Genomic DNA, 23,428 nt, shown 5'->3' with positions numbered 1-23,428 from the left:
TAATCTTAATAACTAAAATAACGTAACCAACATATCCATGTATTTTCCAAAAGCGCATGAAAATAGCTGAATAACAATGAAAGTAAAAATTAAACAGCCAAATCAACTCAGTGAACGATTATGCGATAGGAAACACTTAAGTCTATTTTATTTTGCTTTCTTTCTCTCGTCACGTACGCATCGTATCCGTGGAAGTCTGCGCTCATTGACCGTTTTTTGTTGTTTGCAAGATGTCACATTTCCTTCCGTTTTGTGGATATCAACTCTTGAGGGAAGATCAACCCATATTTCGACAGGAAGGAGTCTTTTACTAATTGCAAAATAATAAAAATGATAGTAGTCAAACTTCAGCAGAGATGGAACTCTTTTCACTTAGACGCACAGGGACTCAACTCGAGATATACGTAAAAAAAGAACGTAGTCGTTGTATAAAGCTTCTGCTATACATGACTGCAAATATCACCTTTTTCTCGGTAGCTGTAAATTAGGTGGCGTTTGGGAACTTTCATTCGCTAGCCCCCTCCATTGCTTTCAGTTTGGAAGTCGAAGTTATTTTGAGTAAAAGTCCGGAGAAGAATAACGAGCGCTAACTTTATAACTTGTTTGTAGAATTTCATGCATTTTTACTTTTAATTCATTCCATAATGATCGCCAGCGTTTCATCTTTGTTCGCTAATTGCTATTTTCGTCCTGAAATTGTGCCAGATGTGGCGACGTGATCTCGCGTTCTCTGGTGTTTTTGGAATATGCATTTCTATCATCATCCATCCATCTATAAACAGGGCGTTAATTTTACCCTTATTCCAATTGTCTACTGAAGTGTTATTCTCCGGCTTTGATCTAATTATACGTCTTTATTTAATCATCTCTTCCCCTCTTCCCCAAGAGGTTTCCTTTTCACCCTACTTATCTCTCCATTTCTTGCATTTGCACTTCGCAATTTAATGTGAAATGAAAGGAGGAAAAAATGACCCTCGTTACGTGCCCTGTAATGCACTGCAGGTGTCCGGTGTCATTTCATCCCCCGAAATGCAAAATGACGACGAATTGTGACGACGATTCCTTTGTGTTCAAGTCTCCCTCCCGTCCGTGAGCGCCTGGCACCGGTTGGCAACTGCTGGTGGTCGCTCGCTCATGGCGTCTTCTTCTTCTTCTTCGTCTTCTTCTTCTTCTTCTTCTTCTTCTTCTTCTTCTTCTTCTTCTTCTTATTTCCTTCCGTTTTCTTTGTCGCGATTCTCATTTTTACTGGGATTGGTAAGTCTCTGTTTCGAGCGATAAATCTCGTTTTTATTCGGGGTCACTTTGTGTTTATTACGAATATCTATTTCAGTAACTTTTTGTCTCTGGTGCGGATAGTGTTACTTCATTTTCGTGTTCTTTGTCCTTTTTGTCATATTTGTCGAGGGTTACCAAGTTTCAGTTTAGCGTCGTATATCCCATTTTTATTCAGGTTTATCGCGTATTTACTACAAGCATTTATTTCATCAACTTCTTTTTCTGGATCCTATGACTGTATGAATTGTTTTCTTTGTCGCGTTTCTTATACGTAAGATAAATCTAATCCTTCGGGCCAGCCCTAGGAGAGCTGTTAATCAGCTCAGTGGTCTGGTTAAACTAAGATATACTTAACTGGGAACTTTCCTAGTGACCCCTAACAAAGTTCGGGGGTCGTTATCTAGGACTAATATTTCTTGGGGGTCATTATTTTTATGATGTTTACAGTCTTTTGTTTATGTTTTTACGGTCATCCCCCAACGGGGCTCGTACTAAACACGCCGCAAAGGTGGATACATACCGGGTTAAAACCCTTTGGGTCACTATCTAGGAAAGATCCTTATATTGCTGAAAGATTATGAAGTTGATATTTAGCATTAAAATGTTTATTTTTAATTGAGAATTTTAAAATTTGCTTGAATTTTGTATAAGGGTTCGAATTTTTATCCAAAATGTCAACTATTGTTATCCAGTTTCAGTTTCTGTAAAAGAAAACTATTGTGCCGGCTTTTTCTGTCCGTCAGCACTTTTTCTGTTCGCCCTCAGATCTTAAAAACTACTGAGGCTAGAGGGCTGCAAATTAGTATGTTGATCATCCACCCTCCAATCATCAAACATACCAAATTGCAGCCCTCTAGCCTCAGTAGTTTTTATTTTATTTAAGGGTAAAGTTAGCCATAATCGTGCATCTGGCAACGATATAGGCCATGTCACCGCGGGGCCGTGGCTGAAAGTTTCATGGGCCGCGGCTCCCACAGCATAATACCGAGACCACCATAAAGATAGATCTATTTTCGGCGGCCTTGATTATACGCTGTCCAGAAAGCTCGATTGCGCCGAAGAAACTTCGACGCAATTTTTACTAGTTTATTATACATTTCTCTTCGACTGCTCTGTTTCCTTCGAATGATGTCATTTCCGTGACGTTTACGGTCCCTTTTTACAGATCATTTTCTTCTTGACGTGAAAGCAATTCTCATAATGTTTTATTCTTACGGCGTCTTTGTTACGTTCCCTGTATGTAACCTTCTCTCTCTCTCTCTCTCTCTCTCTCTCTCTCTCTCTCTCTCTCTCTCTCTCTCTCTCTCTCTCTCTCTCTCTCGGCTATTTTAGTTTTATTTGATTTTATGATCTTTTCTCCCTTCTCTTTGCGGTATGTTCATTTCTCCTGCCGGAATTATAACATTATTTTAAATGTTTTAATCTCTCTCTCTCTCTCTCTCTCTCTCTCTCTCTCTCTCTCTCTCTCTCTCTCAGATTCATCAGAACTCGTCCTCCTTGATACTCCTCTAACAGTTGTCATATCCCGGTTGATGACAAGACATTGATGTTACCCGCATCTCAAAAACCAAAGACGCGCCTGCGCGCACGTGCCTGCAGCTTGCACGGAAGCAATCCCCTGCTTTTCTACTTTACCCCCAATGATTTATTCAGACCTGTGTCGGAGACAGTTATTACCCCGCATTTCCATCTGCCAATTCCTTCCACAATTTCTTTCCTGCTGCGGGAATTTACCATAACTCCGGCTCATCCAGGTGGAAAATTCTTAATGCACTTGGCGCGTGCCTCGGCTCGGTGGGTTTCTTTGCGTGTGCGCTCTGATTCCGTGCGTTACTTTGCGTGCTTGTGCGTGTTTCGATTTCGCTCGTCTGCTCTTGTGCGCTTCCGATTCTGCGCGTTACTTCTCGCGTTTTTGTTACGTGAATTGACCCATCTCGCTGTGCGTCAGTGTTAACGGGTTTAAGGTTCGTGTGTTTTGGGTGTAATTGGTGCACGTGTTTATATATTGGGCTTCGCTGAATGCAATGGAATGTCTCTAGAAAGCTTTGTAGGTGTGCTTTTGTGTGTCGTGAGTGTTTATGTCTTGTTTCGTGTGTTTATTTTCTTTTATCTGTTTGTAGTTAGGATCCTACGTTTATGTTTGTGCGCAATGTGCGGGTTTCTCCAATCTTTGTATGACTGAGTACTTTGTATTCCGTGTGCTGAATATGCTAATTGTGTCTTGTGGTTTTTGTTTGCATGCATTGGCCTCTTGGTTTCGCACAGCTGACATCACAGCGCTTTGAACAATGAACTAAGGATGGAGTTAAAGATCGTAACTTTTATGGACACTAAAAATGATACATATTCTTCAATTAGATATTCGAGTTTGTTTTGATTCAAACTCCTTAGAAATGTAATGGTGAAGTGGCTCAAATAAAAGACATTTTTAAAATCTACTGTTCAGATCCCTTGGAAATGAAACAGAGAACTGACTTAAATACCGGAGTTTTTGGACATTTTTTTTTTTAGTTGTTCTGTATAAAAGGGAGAGTTGAGTTCGATAACGGATTATTTGGGACATTTTGTCTAAAATCTTTTCAGATGGACAGGATGACTTAGATAGATGTTGGGCTTGTTGGCTTTTTTTTTTTACATATAATCGTTAAAGTCATGAAACTAAAGACCAGGAAAAAAGTCAGAGAAAGAAAGCCACAATTTTGGCTAGGAAAAAAGTCACATTAATTTACAGTCTTTTGTTTATGTTTTTACGGTAATCCCCAACGGGCTTGTACTAAACACGCCGCAAAGGTGGATACATATCGAGTTAAAGTCCTTGGAGGTCATTATCTAGGAAATATTAATGTGACTTTTTTCCTGTGACTTTTTTTTCCTGTGACTTTTTTAACTCTATTCGTTGGTTACTGGTCTTTCTCTTTCACCAGTCTAGGACAAATTAGCAAATATTTTTGTTTTTCTTGAAAGGGCCGGGTCCATTTCTGGACTTTCTAATGTTACAGTTTTCTGGGAAAGGATATTAGTCCACTTGTTCAAATTTTTAGGTCTGCCTCTCCTGGGAAACAGAACTTTTCGTCAACTACGGATATTTCAATGTCCTGATCTTCTGGCACAGATGATGAACTCAGTCCTTGGCCTTTCCTGTGTCTCAGACTTTTGGATTAGGAGGAAGTCGGAGTATGTTCTAGGCTCCCGAGATGTCTCAGTTCTCTAGGACAGTAGACAACGCCAGTTAGTGGATTTTTTAAACGTAAGCTCCAAGAAAATGATTGTTTTGTAGTTTAAGGGGTTGGTCAGTTTTGCGATTTGAAGGCATCATTGGTTAGTGTAACTGTTTTGTGAGCAACAGTGATGTATAGTTAGTGTGGTGGTCAGGGTGTTTGGCCTATGGCTTTCCTCTTAGGGTAAGTTTCTTTTCCCTGACCTTCATGGGAGGTTGGTGTCTGTACTTTGGCTGCAGTTGGAAGAGATGACATGAAAAGAAAATTATTTGTATTAATTCGTTGAATTCCTTTGCATCTCTTGCATGTCAAAAAGTAGATAGATATTGACAATAAACTTCACAGGACTCGTTGCTTTGTTGACTATAAAAAGGCATTTTACCATCACCCTGTGATCTGGACTGTTGATCAGCATGATTCCCAGACATCAAAGTGCAGAAGTCAAAGTGTCAAGTAAATCAAATCCAACCTTTTCTTGGGACAGCATTGGATAGCCGAGCTACTCTCAGAAACGCAAGAAGCGAGAAAACAGAACACAGCGTAAGGCAGAAGAGTGGAGCAGACCTCCGTGCTAGCTGATAAAGAAGTAGGTCTTTTGAACCTTTTATGCTTCATCAATTTAAAGCTAAAGAGTTAACTACCAGGCTTGCCTGATGGGTGATGATGTGAGTTATAAATTATTGACTACAAGCTGCTGGCGCGCGCTACACGCGCTGGAACCCAGTAGCTGTCTCCCCTACCCTCCCGATCCCCTACCTAGCCTGCCCCCACCCAGAGCGGACAAACAGGTTTGCAGGAGGGTGGATGTCTCTTCTACCCTCCCATTCCCCTACCTACCGCGTCCCCACCCAGGTCGGACAAACTGGTTTGCAGGGGGCGGGTGGTTGTGTTATGTCTCCCCTACTGTCACCCGGGGGAGGACAAACTAGATCCACTCGGATCTTATCATTATAGATGTTTGAAGGCACTGAACAATCATTAATATGGCATATGATTTTACTACATATTTCCTGCTAATGAACTGCAGATGTTACTCAAAAGTCTTTCCTACTTTCATACGTTGACTACTAATATTGCCATACTACAGTAGTTCAACACAGATAAGCAAACACGTCATTATAATTATCACGGTAACATTTAAAGTCAATATGGCTGCATTCTTATCAATAAAGCAACCCTTTAAGTGGGTTAAATTTTAAAAGTCATCCATAGGAAATATATGTTAAACCTTTTTTTTAGGACCTGCAATATTCACGTAAAGTTAGTATTGTCTGAAAATTCCTCTCTCGTTTATTTAAGTATATATGTCCGTTTTTTGTATTTTGATGACTATTTTTTTCAATTATTCTTATCCGTTATTTTCCACTTTGTTCAACGACAATAATGATGGTAGCTAGATTTCAAATGCATTTCCTACCCATTCGACACGGATATTGCGTCACGTACAGTAATTGCACTGTGAAGAAACCACAGCACCGCACGACTGCTAGAAATCCTCTTGAGATCTTACGTTATGGGAAATATTTTGTTTGTGAATCTACAATAATAAAATCCGAGCGGATCTTTCTTGTTTGTCCGCCCCGGGTGGGGGGGCAGGGTTGGTAGGGAATCGGGAGGGTATAGGAGACATGACACATCCATCCCCCTCTTGCAAACCTGTTTGTCCGCCCCGGGTGGGGGCGGGTTAGTAGGGAATCGGGAGGGTATAGGAGACATGACACATCCATCCCCCTCTTGCAAACCTGTTCGTCCGCCTCGGGTGGGGGCGGGTTAGCAGGAGATTGGGAGGGTAGGGGAGGCATGACGGGAAGCGCCGGGTCCCAGTGCAGCGTAGCTCACGCCATCAAGCTTGCTTAATAATAAAAGGCTACAAAGATTATTATCTGAATAATAGGATTTGGGAAAATTAACTGTGTTTTCAGGAGCCAATAGGATGTAATATCCTCATCTTCCAAAACTGCCTTTTCACTCTCACAACTTTATTATGTGCACTGGGATAGACCTGAGGACCTGAGACAGTTATCATACATCTTAAGCTCTAGAGAAAGAAAAAGGCTAAAAATCTGGTCTTTCAATAATTGGCCTGCAAACACTAAGTATCTGGGGAAAATAAGTCCCAGATAACACTAAATATCTACAGGAAAATAAAACACGTAAAATTAAATCACTAAGAAAAAAATGGGTTAAGGAGACCTTTTAAACTGACCTGTGACCTTAAAAATAGGCAAAAGTAAAAAAGAATGCTTGAAAAATCACATCAAACCCCCGGGGAAACTACCGACAAAGTTTTATTAAACTTAAATAGAAATAAAATATTGACATTATGGATATGTAACTTCGGATATACTTATGCAAATAAAAGAAATACTTTTGGAAAATACACATAACCTCCAAGGCACTTCTGTAACATCTTGCATTAAAACGAGAGAAAAGGGGGAATAATAACGTTAATACCTCATGATATACTTGCACGGTCCTAAAAATGGTTCATTTGTGACAAAAAGGTAACATTTGTATCGTTTTTTTTTTTAGCTAGGTAACCTTTGCGCTTAGCGAGAGAGTTGAACAACCTTTGCCTATTTTCCCAGAGGATTTGAAGCTGTTTTACGCCAAGATGAGTCCTTGCTATATTGAAAAGTCATTTGCAGCCCTTTGAAGGTCACAAACTCTCTCTCTCTCTCTCTCTCTCTCTCTCTCTCTCTCTCTCTCTCTCTCTCTCTCTCTCTCTCTCTCTCCGGTTTATAAAATGTTAACCAAAACCTCAGGTCCTAAACGACCTGAAAAATGCCACCATTACTTCATTATGACCGTTTAAAGGTTATTCCATCTCAACTCTTTTCTGAAGCGTATATTGCTTGCGTGAGTCATACGCAAGATTCCAAGAAATATAATTCTCACTTCATTTCATTTAATACACCTAAGAAATTTTTAAGGAAGTTGGACTCAGGCTATTACCGTGACATTTAGGGATCGGCTGGGTTGGGTTGGGCATTCCGTCTGTCAGACCAAACTAAACACTCATTCGAGTTTAGAGTTACAAAATATGAAGGGTCGTTTCCTTCACACCTATCAGGGCAAAGTTAGGAAAGCCATTCCATCGTACAATAAGGTTACGAAATATCAACAAACGCTAGAGAAATATTTGAGTCAACCGACGAGCACTGTAAAGTCATTCTAGACCTATTCATCTGCTAGACGACAATAAAAATGCAAATATTTTATGCCATTCGCTTCCAGGATTTCAACGTGTGGTATGAAATTCACTGAAAAAAGTTTTGTGACATTGGTACAAAGTTCCTCAGTTTATTTGTCAGAAATTTACCGTTAACAAGATCAGTGAAAGCTTACAACGAGGGAACACGGCCACACTGCAAGCGGCGAGGTAGCGTCTGACGACGAGTGGCAAAGCGTTTCAAGGTCACAATGGAGCCATCGAATACGCGCAGAATGACATCATAAAATTTGTGAAGAAAATTATTTTCATTTGAAAATACTTCCGTGAAGTTTGCTGAAATACCAGTAAAAAAAAAAAATCTGGATGCATGATTTTAACAAGAGAAGAATGGAACGGAGTGGTTTTTACAAGCGAATAGATAGACAGTCCCGGATGTACGACGAAAAATTTTATGAATGTATATACTAATTTTATTCCCGAATCAGCGTAAGAATGGATGATTAAATAGCATTATCATCCTCGGAGTGCTCCTGACTACATCTTTCTGGCGAAACTCCGGCAAAGTATATTCAAAAATATCTTGGGGGCCAAGATATTTTTGGGGGGTCAAAGAAAATTACACAAAACTAATGTACCAATTCTGTAATTAGTAAAATATAATATTCTCGAATGTATATATCCATGTGAATGAAGGAAAATAATAGTATTAGTAATTAGTAAACCTGTATTTGAAATTATGAGCTCAGTTTTCCAAAAATGTTCAATTCTTAATATATGCAAAAATATAAAAAACTGTAAGGTTTAACGTTTAGCTACAAAGGGAATTTCAACTGGGGGGGCCAAGCATCTGACTGGGAGGCTCCCCCCCCATAGCGACGCCACTGATTATTTCCCTCCATTTTCGAGCAGAACCCATGTTTGGCCCCAAAACCCGAAGGCATTGGTTCCTAGTACCTCCGAGGTCAACCCCTCTAGCTCAGAGCTGTTAATCAGCTCAGTGGTCTGGTAAAACTAAGGTATATTTAACTTTAACTTTCAGCGAATGGCACAGGAAACACACTTTTACTCTGATAAGTACCAGAACTATTGAACTTAGTTACTAAATAGCACTTGCAAAAATTAGGTAGGGTTATAAAATATACACTTGCCAACTTTCATCTTTATCCGATGCCTCGATAAAAAAAGGTGTTGCCGAAAAACTGTGTTTCATCGGCTCTGAATCCCTCAGTAACTTGTGTAGAATCACCAGTGCAAAATGGAGGGAAGCTGAAACAAGAAATCTTGGTCAGTGAACTGAGCTACCAAGCTGGCCCGAGGACTTATCCATACGATGAGCAACTCAAAAGGCTGCTTTTACCACTCACTGTAATGATGAATATCCTTCATTTAAAATAATGGCAATACCCTTGATAATTGGTGGTCTGGAAAAACGAATTGGTTTCCATCTTGTCAAGGTGATAAGTTAACCACTCGAAGTTGAGGTTTTCTATGATCTAGTGTGCGTACTTACGTTCGTAAATGTAACTAAGTGCCTAGTTGCGTAAGTTCAAATTGCATTGTTCGAGACGCAAAACTACCCAAATAAGACAGACCACAGATGGTGGCGAAGAATATCTTCGTATATTCATCGTGATGAACCTCAACCATTATACTACTGAGAAATGTCTTGAGAAAAACATAAATTAGAGAATTTTCTGTGTAAATATATTGCAAAATCATTATCATAAGTTAATATTAAGGTTAAAATAAAAATTGCAACTGTATAGAATTATACTATTAAGAAATAAAATGTAAAATATATAATCTGTACAATTCACTGTCAATATAGTGCAAAATCATCTTTGTAACATATTAATATTAGGCCTGTAACATATTAATATTAGGCCATAGTAAGAAATGTTGTACTTTTATCTAAATAAAATTGTGGCCAAACCACACTTTACATTACCCTTACTGATACTTAACTTTCTAAACTATTCCCTACCATGGTTAGCTAGCTAACTGCCCTCATTCTTCTTTCACCCGTCTTACCTATCAGCTAAAAAATAAAAAAAACGCGTACGACGACACGACAGGGGAAAGGCTGTAGCTCACCTTGTTTTCACTTGAAATAATATATTTCTTCCCTGTAAAAGGTATGCACTTGTCTTAGTTTATAGTGTACATTTTGCCATAACACTTAGAGTTCTTTTGTATTTTGATGCATAGATTTGCCATTTTTTATACAGATTTTAACCCTTGGACCCCAAAATTTGGATAGGCACTTGCTTTTGGCAGCAGACAAGCTACAAGAACGACCACTGCCTCTCAAGGGCTTCGCGGAAGACCTATAGGCAAAGTTAACCCACTTCGGCCATCAACATTTGGTTGATATATTTGGACTCCAGATTTAAATTGTTGATGTTGACCCGACTTTTGACATGAGTGGATTTATGAACCTGACTTTCAAAAAGGCTAGCACAAACACTGCACGTAAGTGAGCTTGTTTCTAAAAATTTACTTGTGTTCTTTTCTGCAGGGGCCTGTTTGAAGAAATACAAAGGTATCCAGCCGGATGATGCTCTGTAGGAAGCACTAAAGCACTCCAAGAAAGGTAAAAATTATTGATTAAAATTAACTTGACCATAATTCACCCTGTGACTGGAATTTCAAAAATAAAAACTGCTATAATCTATGAAGTTTTAACTATTTAAATATCTGTAAGGTTCAGTAATCCTTTACATTTTCCGGTTGTCGTTTCTTTGATGTACAGTACATGCAGTACAGTTAAAACTGACTTAATGTACTTGCTACATAATCCATGTAGATTTCTATGTAAACTTTATACAGCTTCCTCAAAAGGATCAAGAAAAATTCACAACAGTCAGGACTTTATAGGGGACCCAATTATAAGTTATTGCAAAATTAAGACAGCTTTAGTTACAAGATCATATTCGCGACGTGCACTATATATTATTATATAATGAATCACTCTGTAATATATTGAGATGATTTGGTTACATTTTAATGATTTCCTTTTTTCAGGCGAAAAATCAAGGTGATCCAGTTGCAATAGACCTATGGGATAATGAATTTTGAATATTATATATGAAATGAAATCCCATGTGTTTTTGGATCCAATTTATAGCATCGCAGAAACGGTGTATTAATGTAGTCTACAAATTGACATTGCTGCCACGTGTCAGTCCGACGTCAATGCAACTTAAATGCAACATGGGCGCAACATTCCAGCAACATCCATTTGTTAGCTGGGCAGAATCTTCATTATCATCTATGATATTAATCGACTCGGCAGGAGTTTCCTGGTCTTAGAAATAACATTTCCTGGATGGACTATAATGTCGATTCTATAGACTTATTCGAATACCTGATCTTCATTTCTTTCCTAAAGTTTGTTCTCAGCGAATTAAGATTCTTCTTTAGAGCAGCATTTGGGTATTTCTCTTTCTATTTCCCCAGCAATATTGCATAGTCCTCCCGTTTATTATTTCGGTGGCTATAGGCCTACTCCTTTTCTTCCACCCTCCCCGAGGATGGCAACCCTTGTATAAGCGAATCATTTTCTCTTTTAAAATCCATTCTCTTATAATATCCATTCTCTTATAAAATCCCTCTTTACTTCCTTGCAGTAGGTTAGGTGAAAAGTGATGTTTATTGTCAATACCACCCTCAAACGTGAGACTTGTTATTGTCAACTTGGATTGTTTCAATACTATTGAACAACCCTTCGACCTTCTAGCTAGACGTTCAATGGTTCTGGCAATACTTGTGCCGGCATATTATTGTTCAATAATATTTACCGGGTAGGGGCGCCCTGAAATCATAAGCAACCTTCGGGTTAGTTCATTCTGGGACTAGTCACAGCCGTCCTTTGGATGCAGGTAAAGGCTGCATTCATGTTTCTATTTAATGATGTTAATAACATTGTGTCCCAAGTCGTCGTTAAAATTCCCGCCCATTTCGAGCAATAAAACGCCAACAAAAAAATCGTTTTATTTTTAGTAACCATGACGATAACACGCTATTCTATTATTTTCCTAACACAATGAATTATTTGAAAGCTATCAGGCACGCTGCAGAATGAAATTTAACTTTTTCACGGATGTGAATTGTAATAACTTACTTTTCTATCAACCACGATTTACCTCCATGTCAATAATGTGTGTCTCTCTTTCCCGCGTCCCCTCAGTGTCAGTGCTCGTGCAAGTCTCCCGTCCTGCCTCTGTGATATTTCGAGAGTTTGTGCTTCTCGCGCGTGAGTTGTTCCTTTCTATTACTCGTTTTTGAAGAGAATTAGACTTAAATGAAAGTGTTAACTCGCGGTCGACGAGATGCACCGTAAAAGAAAGTGGTTTCCGACGACATAATATCAAGTCGCTGGCATTCCTCGCTGCAATGGCGGCCGCGGCCATGTGCAAAGGTAAAAACAGTAGACGAACGACGTTAAGGTAAGTGCATTTAAAGTCGCGTTACATGACATTGAAGGCTAATATTTCCACGTCTAACGAAAATGCATAGAATTAATGTGAAGAAGACGTCTCAGTAGATTTGTGGCAGTCTGTAGTTGGAATCGGGATAGGCCTAGGCCTATGCAAGGCTCACGCGGTAACTCCATTAGAGAAAGGTAAGGGCTCCATACACTAATAAAATGTCCATGACGAGAGAGTTAGGTCGAGTTAGGTCAGCTCGCTCTATCGTGTCAGAAATGGTGAAAACTGAGGACGACGGTCGAGGGGAAAACTGAACACCACTACCGCGGCTTGGTGCCCCGCTAAGTCGTCGACCGGGACAGGTTCCTCATACGTAAGGAGACATAACCTTTCCTATAATGCCAGGCCCTGATCTAACCAGGTCTTACCCACCTAACCAAACTTACGGCGCCGTGCCCTGACCTGGCTGGGGGGCTGGACCCCCCTAAAAAGGCCGTAACCTTTTCCGGTCGGCGATTGGCGGGAATCGAGCCGCGCAACTGAAGTAAAGTTTTACCTGTTTTAATATAATAATAATATTTGCCGCCTGAGGTGATTGTAGAATGACGTGAACAGATTCTGCAGACGAAAACAAACCCGACTTTTACTAGGGTGCCATACCCTGACCTGACCCAACCAGACCTTAAATTTTAATCATGTAAATAAATATACTACCTAATGTATTTTCTTTTAATTAACATCGGCGTCAATGACCATAGAAGTCGCAACGCCTCATAACTTAAAATCATTCATTCATTAGGGGGCGCCGTGCCCCGACCTGGCCGGGAAAGACCCCCTTCCCCATTGACCCATCAAAGTAACATGAGGCATTGGAAAGGCGTGACTAATTCCCTCAGTCTATAAACGGTAATTTTTCGGAAAACTCCAGCCAGCCATTTCGGAAGGTTCCAGTTAGCCATTTTGCATGAAAAACCATTTTGGGTTTTTCATTCAAAATGGCTAGAAAATGACAGGGCACTAAAAGAACCTGAAAATACCAACGTGACGTAACCTAGGGGTGTTTACTGGTTACAATTTTGCCGTGTTAGCTATGGAGGGGGCGGGCCGGTACTGTGTTACCTTATAAGTCGTAATTTGATTAATTATTTTTCTCTGTTATTAAGCATTTGCGAAGGTCATGTATTGAGAAGAAAGTTTTCGTTTTGATGAGTTTTATCCAAGAAAAATATAAGTTGTAATGTGGGAGGTGGCTGGAGTCTTCCGAAAAATAACCCGTGGTTGTTTTGTATCAACTTACTATTGAATGATATAAGCATAATGAGGTGGTTTTGTTTATGCTAATTCATATCAGCTGATTTAATCAGATGGTTCTTATTGTTATGGGAAATGCTAAGAAACGCCATATGTTGATTGTTTTTGTGTGACTTGTCGATGCGATTGGTTTTATTGTTTTGAAATGTGTCAAAAGTAGTATGACATTGTTTTACATCTTCATTGTTTTTATAACACTGAAATAATTATTTTATATGTGGATGTTTTGTAACCATGTTTTTTTGTGTGATTGTTTTGAAATAAACTTACCAAAAAGAACAAAATGCACAAGACTATAGTTGGTCTAATAAATGAAAGAAACTTAATACACCTAAAATTAAGTAGTCGTTTGAATAAAGTAGGCCTATGCCCCTCATCGTATGCCAGCTGTCATATATTTTCATATATTTAGGCATCTCAATAGATTTCTTAGGCATATGATTGTGTGTGTTATGAAAAATGTGAAATGAAGGATAAAACTTTCAGCGCATCGTCATCTCATTTGGTGCAATGCAAAATACATTGATTTGGTATGGTGCAGCTTAAGCCATGGTCTCTAGGGTAGGCTGGTGAGAAAAGACAGCTTGTTTGTGTTTTCTTTGAATGATTCGCAAATGCACGACTTGCAAATCATAACTAATGCTTTTTGATATGTATGATATGAAATTCGTATTTATTTTGTGATTAATGTTGCTTTTAAGTCCATATTTGTGTCACGGTGAAACATTTACAATGCAGAGAGAGATATCAGGAGAGCTTATCTTTTAGAGAGATAGCCTACCCATGTTCCGAACAATGTTGTGTAGTACTTCTTATAGTAAATTTTAACCGATGTATTGAGTTTTGAAACGTTTTAAATTGAAATCATTATTTTAGAAAACCACTTTCATTCAAAAAATGGTTTTCCCGATTCACTAAAATGAGCACAGTTTGGTGGCTCTTCATCGAACTTGTTATTGCAGATCCATTGCTATTATATGATAGTGTCATGCCATTATTAGTAGTTATAAAATCAGGATCATCATAATAAGAAAGCTGCCTCAATGGAGTTAACATCAGTGCATTTAAGTTTCTGTGTTTTCAGAGTGATTGTATTGGGTAGAGTAAATATATTTGAGATTCACTTGCTTCTTTGGGCTTTTTTAAAGACTTGTTGGCATAATATGAACATGTTTTTTTTTAAGAAAAGATTCACAATATATATATCTACATTTTATATGTATAGTTTATATATATATATATATATATATATATATATATATATATATATATATATATATATAATTGTTTTTCCAAGTAATTACATAGCTATAGTTTCTACTTTGAAAGCAGCTTAAGAATTTAAATTCACAGTAGCGCTCTTTGTTTTGGTGCAGGTTAGTGCCCCGCCCACTTTCGGGGAAAAATAGGTACAACGTAGCTGGAGAGCTTGGTTCGTTTCTGCTGCTTGATGGCCAAACATCCGTCAGCAGCTGTCGTTCAGCAGCTTTGTTTTGTTAATTCAGGAGTAGTTTCACCAGATGGTTTGGTTGTCTATCGAAGGATTTGGTGAAGTATTCTTTCATTTGGGAGCCTCTGAGCTATATTTTCATAGCTTAGTTAAGCTTAGCTTAGCCTTTTTCAATTTTTGGACTGATTTGGACTAATATATCACACACGAGTGTGACCAGTAACCGGTATTGCAGCAAAGGCTGTAATACTAGGTTGACTTCATTTAAATATAACAAACAATCTGGTTGTTTTCACTGCCGTGAACAAGTATGTTCCCAGACTTGACTTGTGAGGAATGTAAGGATTGGGACGTAAGTAAATGGAAAGTGTTGACCAATCATTTGGATAAATTAGAGAAAACTAGGCTTAGGAAAGCGGCTGTTAGAGCCGAGGCTAGAGTTCTGTGTCCTCTACCCCTAAACTGGCTTTTTCGACACCTTTGACTTCTCATTCCCCGATCCCTACTTCTCTTGCTCTCCCTACAACTCCATTACTTGGCTCCTTCCCTTCCCTCTGAACGTAGTGCCATCACCACTCTCGAAGCTCAGATGGATAAGAAATTCGATGCTTTAGTGAGTATTGTTGCTCAGATAGGAGCTTCTGTAATAGTTCCTTTGGACAAAGCAAATGAGGATCATAGTGCAAGTGTCGGTGCAAGTGTTAGTGTTAGCGTTGTGGAGGGGGTGGCTACTCTTCCCACCGATGCTCCTAGACAGGGGTCCCTGCCAAACTCCCTGCACCTGGGAGGAGGCAAAACGCAAGTCCAAGGGAGGTCGGTGGGGTTTGCCCACGAGTAGTTGCTTCCTCAAGCCAAACCTATTGCTATTTCTCAGGTTTCAGCAACCATACACTGGAAAGGTGTCCAATTGGATCACACCTTATATTCCAGTGGTTCGGATTCAGAACCCAAAGGACACAGTCGACGTTTTCAGGAGTCTTATACGCCTTTGAAGAGGCACGTTGCGGACGTACATCCAGCGGTACCTCGCAAGCTCCATAAGGATCAAGAACCCTCTTGCAGCTATTGGGACGACAGAGAGCGCCCATTGGCTTCTCCCTCTCCCATTGGATCCGAGCTCCCAGTGGCTCATAAGCCTGCTGCAGGTTCAGTTCAAGCTGTAGCTCCAGACATCCTGTTGGCTCCCAGCTCTCCAGCATTGGAATACAAGCCTGAGGCTTCAGATTCAGACGTCCCTATTGCTGCTGGTCAACCCATTTCGACGCCTTCTGTGTCACAGATCCCCAAGGCCGCATCCTCTTCACCTGGCGCTAATCCCGTGAAGTCTGCAAGTACATCAACACCCCAAGACTTTCTTTGCTTCCCATTCACCAATGTTTGGACAACATCCTGCAACTGTTGAAGAAACCCACAACTTCAAAACTAGAAGAACTGCAGCAAGATTTGGTGCTTTCTGCTGTATCTTCAGCAGAGGAGGAACCTGAACCAGAACAGCCTTCATCAGCACACGCCTCATTATTGAACTGTTTTTTGTTCTGCTTCCCAACATATTTCTCCACTACGGCCGCTTCTTCCCTGGGATCAGTGTTCTTGTTATGTCAATCTCCGAGTACCACTAGACTCAAAGATGGTCCCCCCTCTATCTCTTCCAAGAAAGTGTTGTCGGGGATTGACTCTTGGCTGTTTGAGAAGAGGGAGTTGGGCAAAGCTGTATTTTGTTCTCCTTCTCAGCTTTCCAAAAGGAGATATATATTCTATGCAACTGGGGAAGATCCTTCCTTGGGAGTTTCTGCCTCCTCTCAAGGGGATTTCTCCGGTCTGATTGACCCTGCTTGTCATTTGGCCTTCGATGCAGCGAAAATTATGTTTTCGTCTTCTGAGCTTGACATCCTAGTTAAGGATGTTTTTAAAGTATTCAAGATCTTCAATTTCCTTGACTGGATGGTGGGCACGTTAACCAAGAAAATCGAGGATTGTTCATCCCTCCAAGAGAACTTTGCAGCAGACTGGCTCAGAGTCCTGTCATGTGCGGACAAGGCAATTCGAGATGGGGCACAGGAGGTTAGCTGCTCTTTTTTCGTCATGTATGCTGAAGAAAAGAGACATGGTGTTCTTTCACCACTAAAGGAGTGACACCGTCCCAGAGATCTACTCTTCTTTTCTCTCCTCCGGACAGTACCAGCCTTTTTCCTCGAACGACATTAGAGCAGGTAGCTATGGAATTGCAAAAACCGCTACTCACGATTTGCTTGTGCAGTCATCCAAGTGAATGAAGGAGTCAAGCTGAACACCTGTGGTTTCATTTAATCCTCGGCCTTTCTCGCCTCTCCAGCCATGGTCCTTTCGAGGTAACAGAGGAAAAGCTTCCTCGCACCCACGCACGAATCCCAGATCAGTTCCCCTATCAGCAAGAAGTCCTCATCTAGACCAGTCTCTAGCAAGTGAGACTTCTGTCCTCTGTCTACCTGTGGGCACCAGACACATACACTTCTGGAGACAGTGGGAGGTCAGATCGGTAGAACCATGGGTGCTACGGGTTCTCAAGGAAGGATATGCGATCCCCTTCAAGGAGAGTCCACCTTTGTTGCCTGTGCCCATCGCTTTAAAGGTTTACTCGCTAGGATCTGAGAGGTTTTTGGCCATCTCAGAGGAAGTCACAGTTCTTCTCCACAAGAGAGCTATAGAGGAGGTAGAAGACTTGTCATCGGAGGGGGTTTTTACAACCGCCTCTTTCTAGTCCCCAAAACCTCCAGGGCTTGGAGGCCAGTCCTGGATATGAGCGCTCTGAACATCTAAGTCCAAACCACGAAGTTCAGGATGCAGACGAGCAGCTCAGTCCTCGCTGCAATTTCCAAAGAAGATTGGATGGTCTCGATAGACATGAGAGACCTTACTTTCATATCCCAACACACCAGGATTCCAGGATATTCCTGAGATTCATCTTTCAGGACAAAGTTTTCCAATTTTGGGCTCTATGTTTCAGGTTGTCAACAGCCCCTCAAGTCTTCGCCAGGGTTCTTGCTCCTCTGTCTCAATGTCTTCATCTAATGGACATGAAAGATTGTCTATCTCTGGATGACTGGCTCCTACGATCATCATCCCAGAAGAAGTGCACGGAGGACCTTCTCAAAACCCTACAGTTAGCCCAGGAGTTGGGCATTTTAATCAACCAGGAAAAGTCCCAACTAGTCCCTTCTCAGATGGTAGTCTATTTGGGGATGAAGATGGACTCTCGAGCTTTTCAGGCTTTTCCATTACAGAAGAGAATACTGTCATGCACCCAAAAAGTCTGTCATTTTCTGAGTCATCAGACCTGCTTGGCCAACTAGGGAATGAGGGGTAGGATTATTCCCTAGCCTTGATTAAGGCTGCTGAGTTTTTGGGAAGCCGGGGGTACTTAGTACCGGGAGTACCTTCTGATCTTCGTTTTTAATGGATGGGTAATACTGTATATGTTTTTTAAATGGTGTACAGGTAATATAGGTTAATGGCCATGTGTTGGTCAATGTCTATTTTTGCCCGGGGCAAGGGCAGTTGTTTTGTGTAAGCTTTGTTGAGTCACAGAACTACTCCCTGACCACAAAGCTCTCACTGAATTAAGGGCAATCCTGACACTACTGGTCATGTTCTTACAGGTCGAGATGAGCAATGACCAAGAGGCAGCATCTTCCTGCTCTTGCTCTCTCCCCAGGTAAGGTTACAACAAGCATCACCACAATGCTAGTCTTTGTTTTTCAGTTTCAAATGCATTCCTTTATCATGTTTTTTCAGTAGTACATGTCCATTCTTTCCACCACATATCAATGTGGGAGATACAGCTATGTAATTACATGGTAAGTTTCATATATAAAAATGAGATTTTTATAATAAAGTAAGGTTTCATATATAGCCTACTTACCGGTTAACTACGTGAACAGAGTCTGTCCCTCCTCCCCGCACATGGACTTAGAGCATAAATGAACTGAGCTCTTCAGCTACGTTGTACAGTACCTTTTCTTCCTTGCAAGTGGGTGCGGCACTTATTCACCAAAACAAAAGAGCGCTACCGCGAATTTTCAGTTCTTAAGCTGCTGTTTAAAGTAGAAACTATAGCTATGTAATCACTTGGTAAAGTATATATAAAACCTTAAAAATGTCATACTTATTTATGATTGCTGGTAAAATTTCAATAAACCTTTAACATATCCCTGACTTGAAAAGATAATTTTCTTATGTTTTCATGTGTACTTTGAATGTTTCTGAGACTCATTTTGTTAGCAAATGAGTAATTATAGGGATACTGGACCCTTTTTTATCCTACAATTTGGGGGACTGGAGCGGGAAAGTGGGTTTTTTGATAGAGAAAATCAAAAAGTGAAATACAGTTATGGAATTTAACCCAACCCTACCTAGGAAGCTGGGTCCTTATCTTAGCAAGGAAGGCTTCACTGCCCCAACCTGCAACCTAACCTGATGTAGGAGGCTTCGCCCCCAGGACCCCCAGCCATAACTTAGGATGCTGGAGCTTAGCCTAACCAAGAGTGCCAAGCCTTACTTAGCTGGGTGGGCATACCTAGTTCATGATATCAGTTTAAAAGCCTTCAGTAAACCTTAACTTTGATCGTAATCAGAACTTGCAGAAGTATTATGGAAATGTTAGAATACACCATTGTATTTCACTCAATTTGTATTTTCCCATACCCAAAAACCTGGTTTCCCATTGTGGCCCTATAAATTTACAATGTCAGAAAGATTGAAACACACTTAAAAAACTGTTTTAAGCTCCAGAATATGAGTAGAGTGTACAGATTTTGAAGCTTTACCTTTTACTTAACCTTACCTTAATGAGAATCAAAACTTGAGAAAGTGGGCTATTAATTTTGAATTGCCTTCTTGTAGTCCCATTTCACTATGGTGTATTTTCCTCCACCTTAAAAACCCTGATTTCCCACTGTGGTCACTCATAATTGTAAGATATAGGAGGTTCCGTTATCTTTAAATATACATTTTTATTGCCAAACAAATATCAGGAATGTTAAACAAGAAAAGGGCCAAGAGGTACATGTCTGGACCTAACAAAGAATGACTATGAAGTAAAGAAAGGTTTTTAAAGCAATGCCGTAATCCAAAATCCCACTTGATGGCAACACGTAAAATGAAAGGACCAATCTTGTTTTTGCATTTTCCATAAAACTACATTTAGTAAAAATAGCAAATTTCAGATGCATAAACCATCCTTACCCACTGATGCAGTTGGAGACATGAAGTCTGATCAGGAGCTCCACTCTCATGACAGTTTACCATAAACAAACAACTTATAAAAAGTCAAAGTAGGAAACAACATTTGTCGGTATATATTATCTTCGTAATAATAGTAAATCTGTGATGTTTTTTACAAACCAAAAGATAAACTCAATTGTGCATAGGGTGCATGTGCTCATTAATTCTAGTAATTTTTTAGTAGTGTTCTTAAAGTAAATTTGCTCTGAACAGTCATCATTGAGAAATGCCATATGTACTAAAAAGTGATAAACAGAGTGTGTTGTAATGTAATGCACAAATACTGTGTATTGCAAACTGAACGAATTTCATATTTGGTAGATTGTACTAAGGTTTCAAACAATACTTCAAACTTATGGCAGGTTTCAAACAAGATTACTAGACTTATGGCTTATGTGACAGTTAATAACCATCTCTTATACAACCACTTACCAAAGAAGTGATATGAACAGTATTGTATACGACACAAACAAATGAAAGGGGAAACAGCAGTTTTCTGAATTTGAGGGATTTTACTTTAACCTCAGGAACGTTAGTAGACATTTGTATGCCCTTTTTACAGTTATGTACAAAAATGAGCATATTTCTAGCAATGAATTCATTTCCTTTTAGCACCTAAAAAAATTATTCTCCAAATTCTTTTTATAGTAGGCTCAGTCATCTGATTCTGAGAACGTAAACATTAGTCATTGCGAATGGATGATCGGTTTTCTTTACACTTATTATAATGATGACATAACTTGATAATGATACATTATAATTGGGTTCAGTAAATAAAATATCAATTTCATTACCATTACCTTTATCTTAAATACATCTGTAACAGTCTTTTTGAAAGTCTATTCGTGCAGTATGTTTTGTTACAGATATGGGGAAAAAGAGTAAATAATTGTATTTTGCACAAAATTTTCATTTTAAAGTGTGATGGTGGTTGTTTGTAAGCATACTGAGTTTACAGTTATGTAGTATTGACAAAGTTCAAAGCACACATGAAAACATAAGAAAATCATCTTTTGAAGTCGGGAATGTGATAAAGGTTAAGTGAAATTTTATCCATATATATATATATATATATATATATATATATATATATATATATATATATATATATATATATATATATATATATATATATAGTATATATACATATATATTTTATATATATATATATATACACGTGTATATATATACATATGTGTATATGTATATACACACATACAGTGGACCCCTACCTATTTGCGGTTCCAGATTCACGACTTCATCTATATATTCGCGGATTTCTCTGTGGAGCATATATACACATTATTTGTGGAAAATTTGCCTATTCGCGGTATTTTTCATAGAGAAATATTCACAAATTACTGTATTTTCATATTTTTGTGACAAAATGCCCTTTTTCTGGTAAAACTGTTCAAACAATTGGGCAGAACTTTTTTTTTTTTTTTTTTTTTTTTTTAATCAAAATAGGCAGTTATAAGTGTTTTTAGAGGGCTTTAAGTTTTTGCCCTGGGTAGTGATACGCATCTCTCACAAATACCGGGTGTTGACTGTATATATATACTGTATATATATATATATTGTGTATATATATATATATATATATATATATATATATATATATATATATATATATATATATATAAAACAACAAAACACTTTGTTTTGGAAGAGTATGCCTGAGTGTACATATGTTCATTGTGAGTCCAAGACAGTGCTGGGTTTCAAGGCTTGCAAAAACTGGGTAACATTGTTTTTGGGTGAAAATGATGCTGGGCTCAAATTGAAGCTTGTGCTGATTTACTGCTTGAGGACCACAGAACATTGAAAAATATAAGCAGGCCCATGTTACCCAGTATTTATTGGCACAATGAAAAAGGCTGGATGATGGTAGGTTTGAGTACTGGTTTATGAACTGTTTAAATATCCTCAGGCAAAAGGATATTGCAAGTGGAATAATGCTCCTTTTTAAGGTTAGGCTGGGATAGGATACTATATACAGTAGGCCAACAGAAGTGTTTTATGTTTGTGTGCAAGTATGCTAAGCTAGGATGTAGGCAGTGTGTGTTCTAGGTATGTTTAAGGTTAGTCTAGGATAAGTACAATAGGCCAGTGCAAAGGAAGTGTTTTGGGCATGTTTAAGGATAGAATTGGATGCAGGCCAATGTAAGGGTTCTAAGCATGTAAGGCTAGTCTTGGCCGTAGGTTGTTGGAAGTGCCCTTAAGTGCTTAAATAGATTTAAGGCAACCATTGAGATATTCAGTGTTAATGAAACACTGAGATATTCAATGTTAATGAAACACTGAGATGTTCAGTTTTAACAAAACACTTTGTTTTGGAAGACTGTTCCTGAGGGTACATATATGCATCATGAGTCCAGGACAATGCAGGATTACAAAGACTAGGTAACATTGCTTTTGGGTGGAAATGATGCTGAGTTCAAGTTGAAGCTTATGCTGATTTACTACTCTGAGAATGTAGAACATTAAAAAATATATAAGCGAGCACATGCTACCCGTTATTTATTGGCACAATAAAAAAGGCTGGATGACGGTAGGTTTGATGAGTGGTTTTTTAACTGTTTAAATATCCTGGCAAAAGTATATTGCAGGTGGAATAATGCTCCTTTCAGGATTTTATCGAATACAACAACTCAATAACTACTTCCAAGGCATGCTATTTATGCCAGACATTTTCTCAGGTTGTAGAAGCCTTCATATCTGGGAAAACCCTTGAGAGTTAGGAAAGAATTCAGTATTCTTGAAGCCATGTAAACATCAGTTTGGCCTGAGAAGTCATAAAAGAATTTATGATTTGCGTTTGGAAAAAGCTGTTGAAGATATATATGAGTAATTTTATGGTTTCTACCTAGAAGCCAGTATAGTTTTATGTATCTTTTGCAGCTCTTCCCTAGTTCCTTTTACCAACTCTTCTCGATTCATAGAGTAATAACTCCATCATCGTCATCTTCAAATAGTTAATTTTACTAAAATAAGTGTTCTAAGCATGTTTAAGCTAAGCTGGGCTTTATGCCAGTGTAAGTTTTTCCAGGCATGTTTAAGGTTAGGCTGGGATAGGATACCATATACAGTAGGCCAACAAAAGCTTTTCATTCATGTGTTCTTGTATGCTAAGCTAGAATGTAGGTCTGTGTGTGTTCTAGGTATGTTTAAGGTTAGGCTAGGATAAGTACAATAAGCCAGTGCACAGGAAGTGTTTAAGGATAGAATAGGATGCAGGCCAGTGTAAGGGTTCTAAACATGTAAGGCTAGGCTTGGCCATAGGATGCTGGAAGTATTCTTAAGTGCTTCA

General features: G+C 39.1%; 1 protein-coding gene across 4 annotated transcripts in view; it reads left to right on the top strand.

The window, feature by feature from the left end:
- The window catches only part of Sin1 (SAPK-interacting protein 1), a 563,667-nt gene that overhangs the window by 76,186 nt on the left and 464,053 nt on the right, over positions 1-23,428 (top strand). Inside the window, exons 1-3 of one of the 4 annotated variants that reach the window (XM_067132770.1) lie at positions 9,732-9,803; positions 10,187-10,261; positions 10,693-11,923. In XM_067132770.1, the coding sequence (XP_066988871.1) occupies positions 11,749-11,923 (175 nt within the window). In that variant the 5' untranslated portion in view covers positions 9,732-9,803; positions 10,187-10,261; positions 10,693-11,748. Of the gene's footprint in view, positions 1-9,731; positions 9,804-10,186; positions 10,262-10,692; positions 12,117-23,428 lie in introns of those variants that run through there. The other 3 variants (XM_067132769.1, XM_067132772.1, XM_067132773.1) reach the window with 3 other exon arrangements.

This window comes from Macrobrachium rosenbergii, chromosome 32 (genome assembly GCF_040412425.1).
Source record: "Macrobrachium rosenbergii isolate ZJJX-2024 chromosome 32, ASM4041242v1, whole genome shotgun sequence".
In the NCBI taxonomy this organism is placed as follows: domain Eukaryota; kingdom Metazoa; phylum Arthropoda; class Malacostraca; order Decapoda; family Palaemonidae; genus Macrobrachium; species Macrobrachium rosenbergii.
Note: the sequence above shows the minus strand (reverse complement) of the source record. Positions and strands in the feature narration are given on the sequence as shown.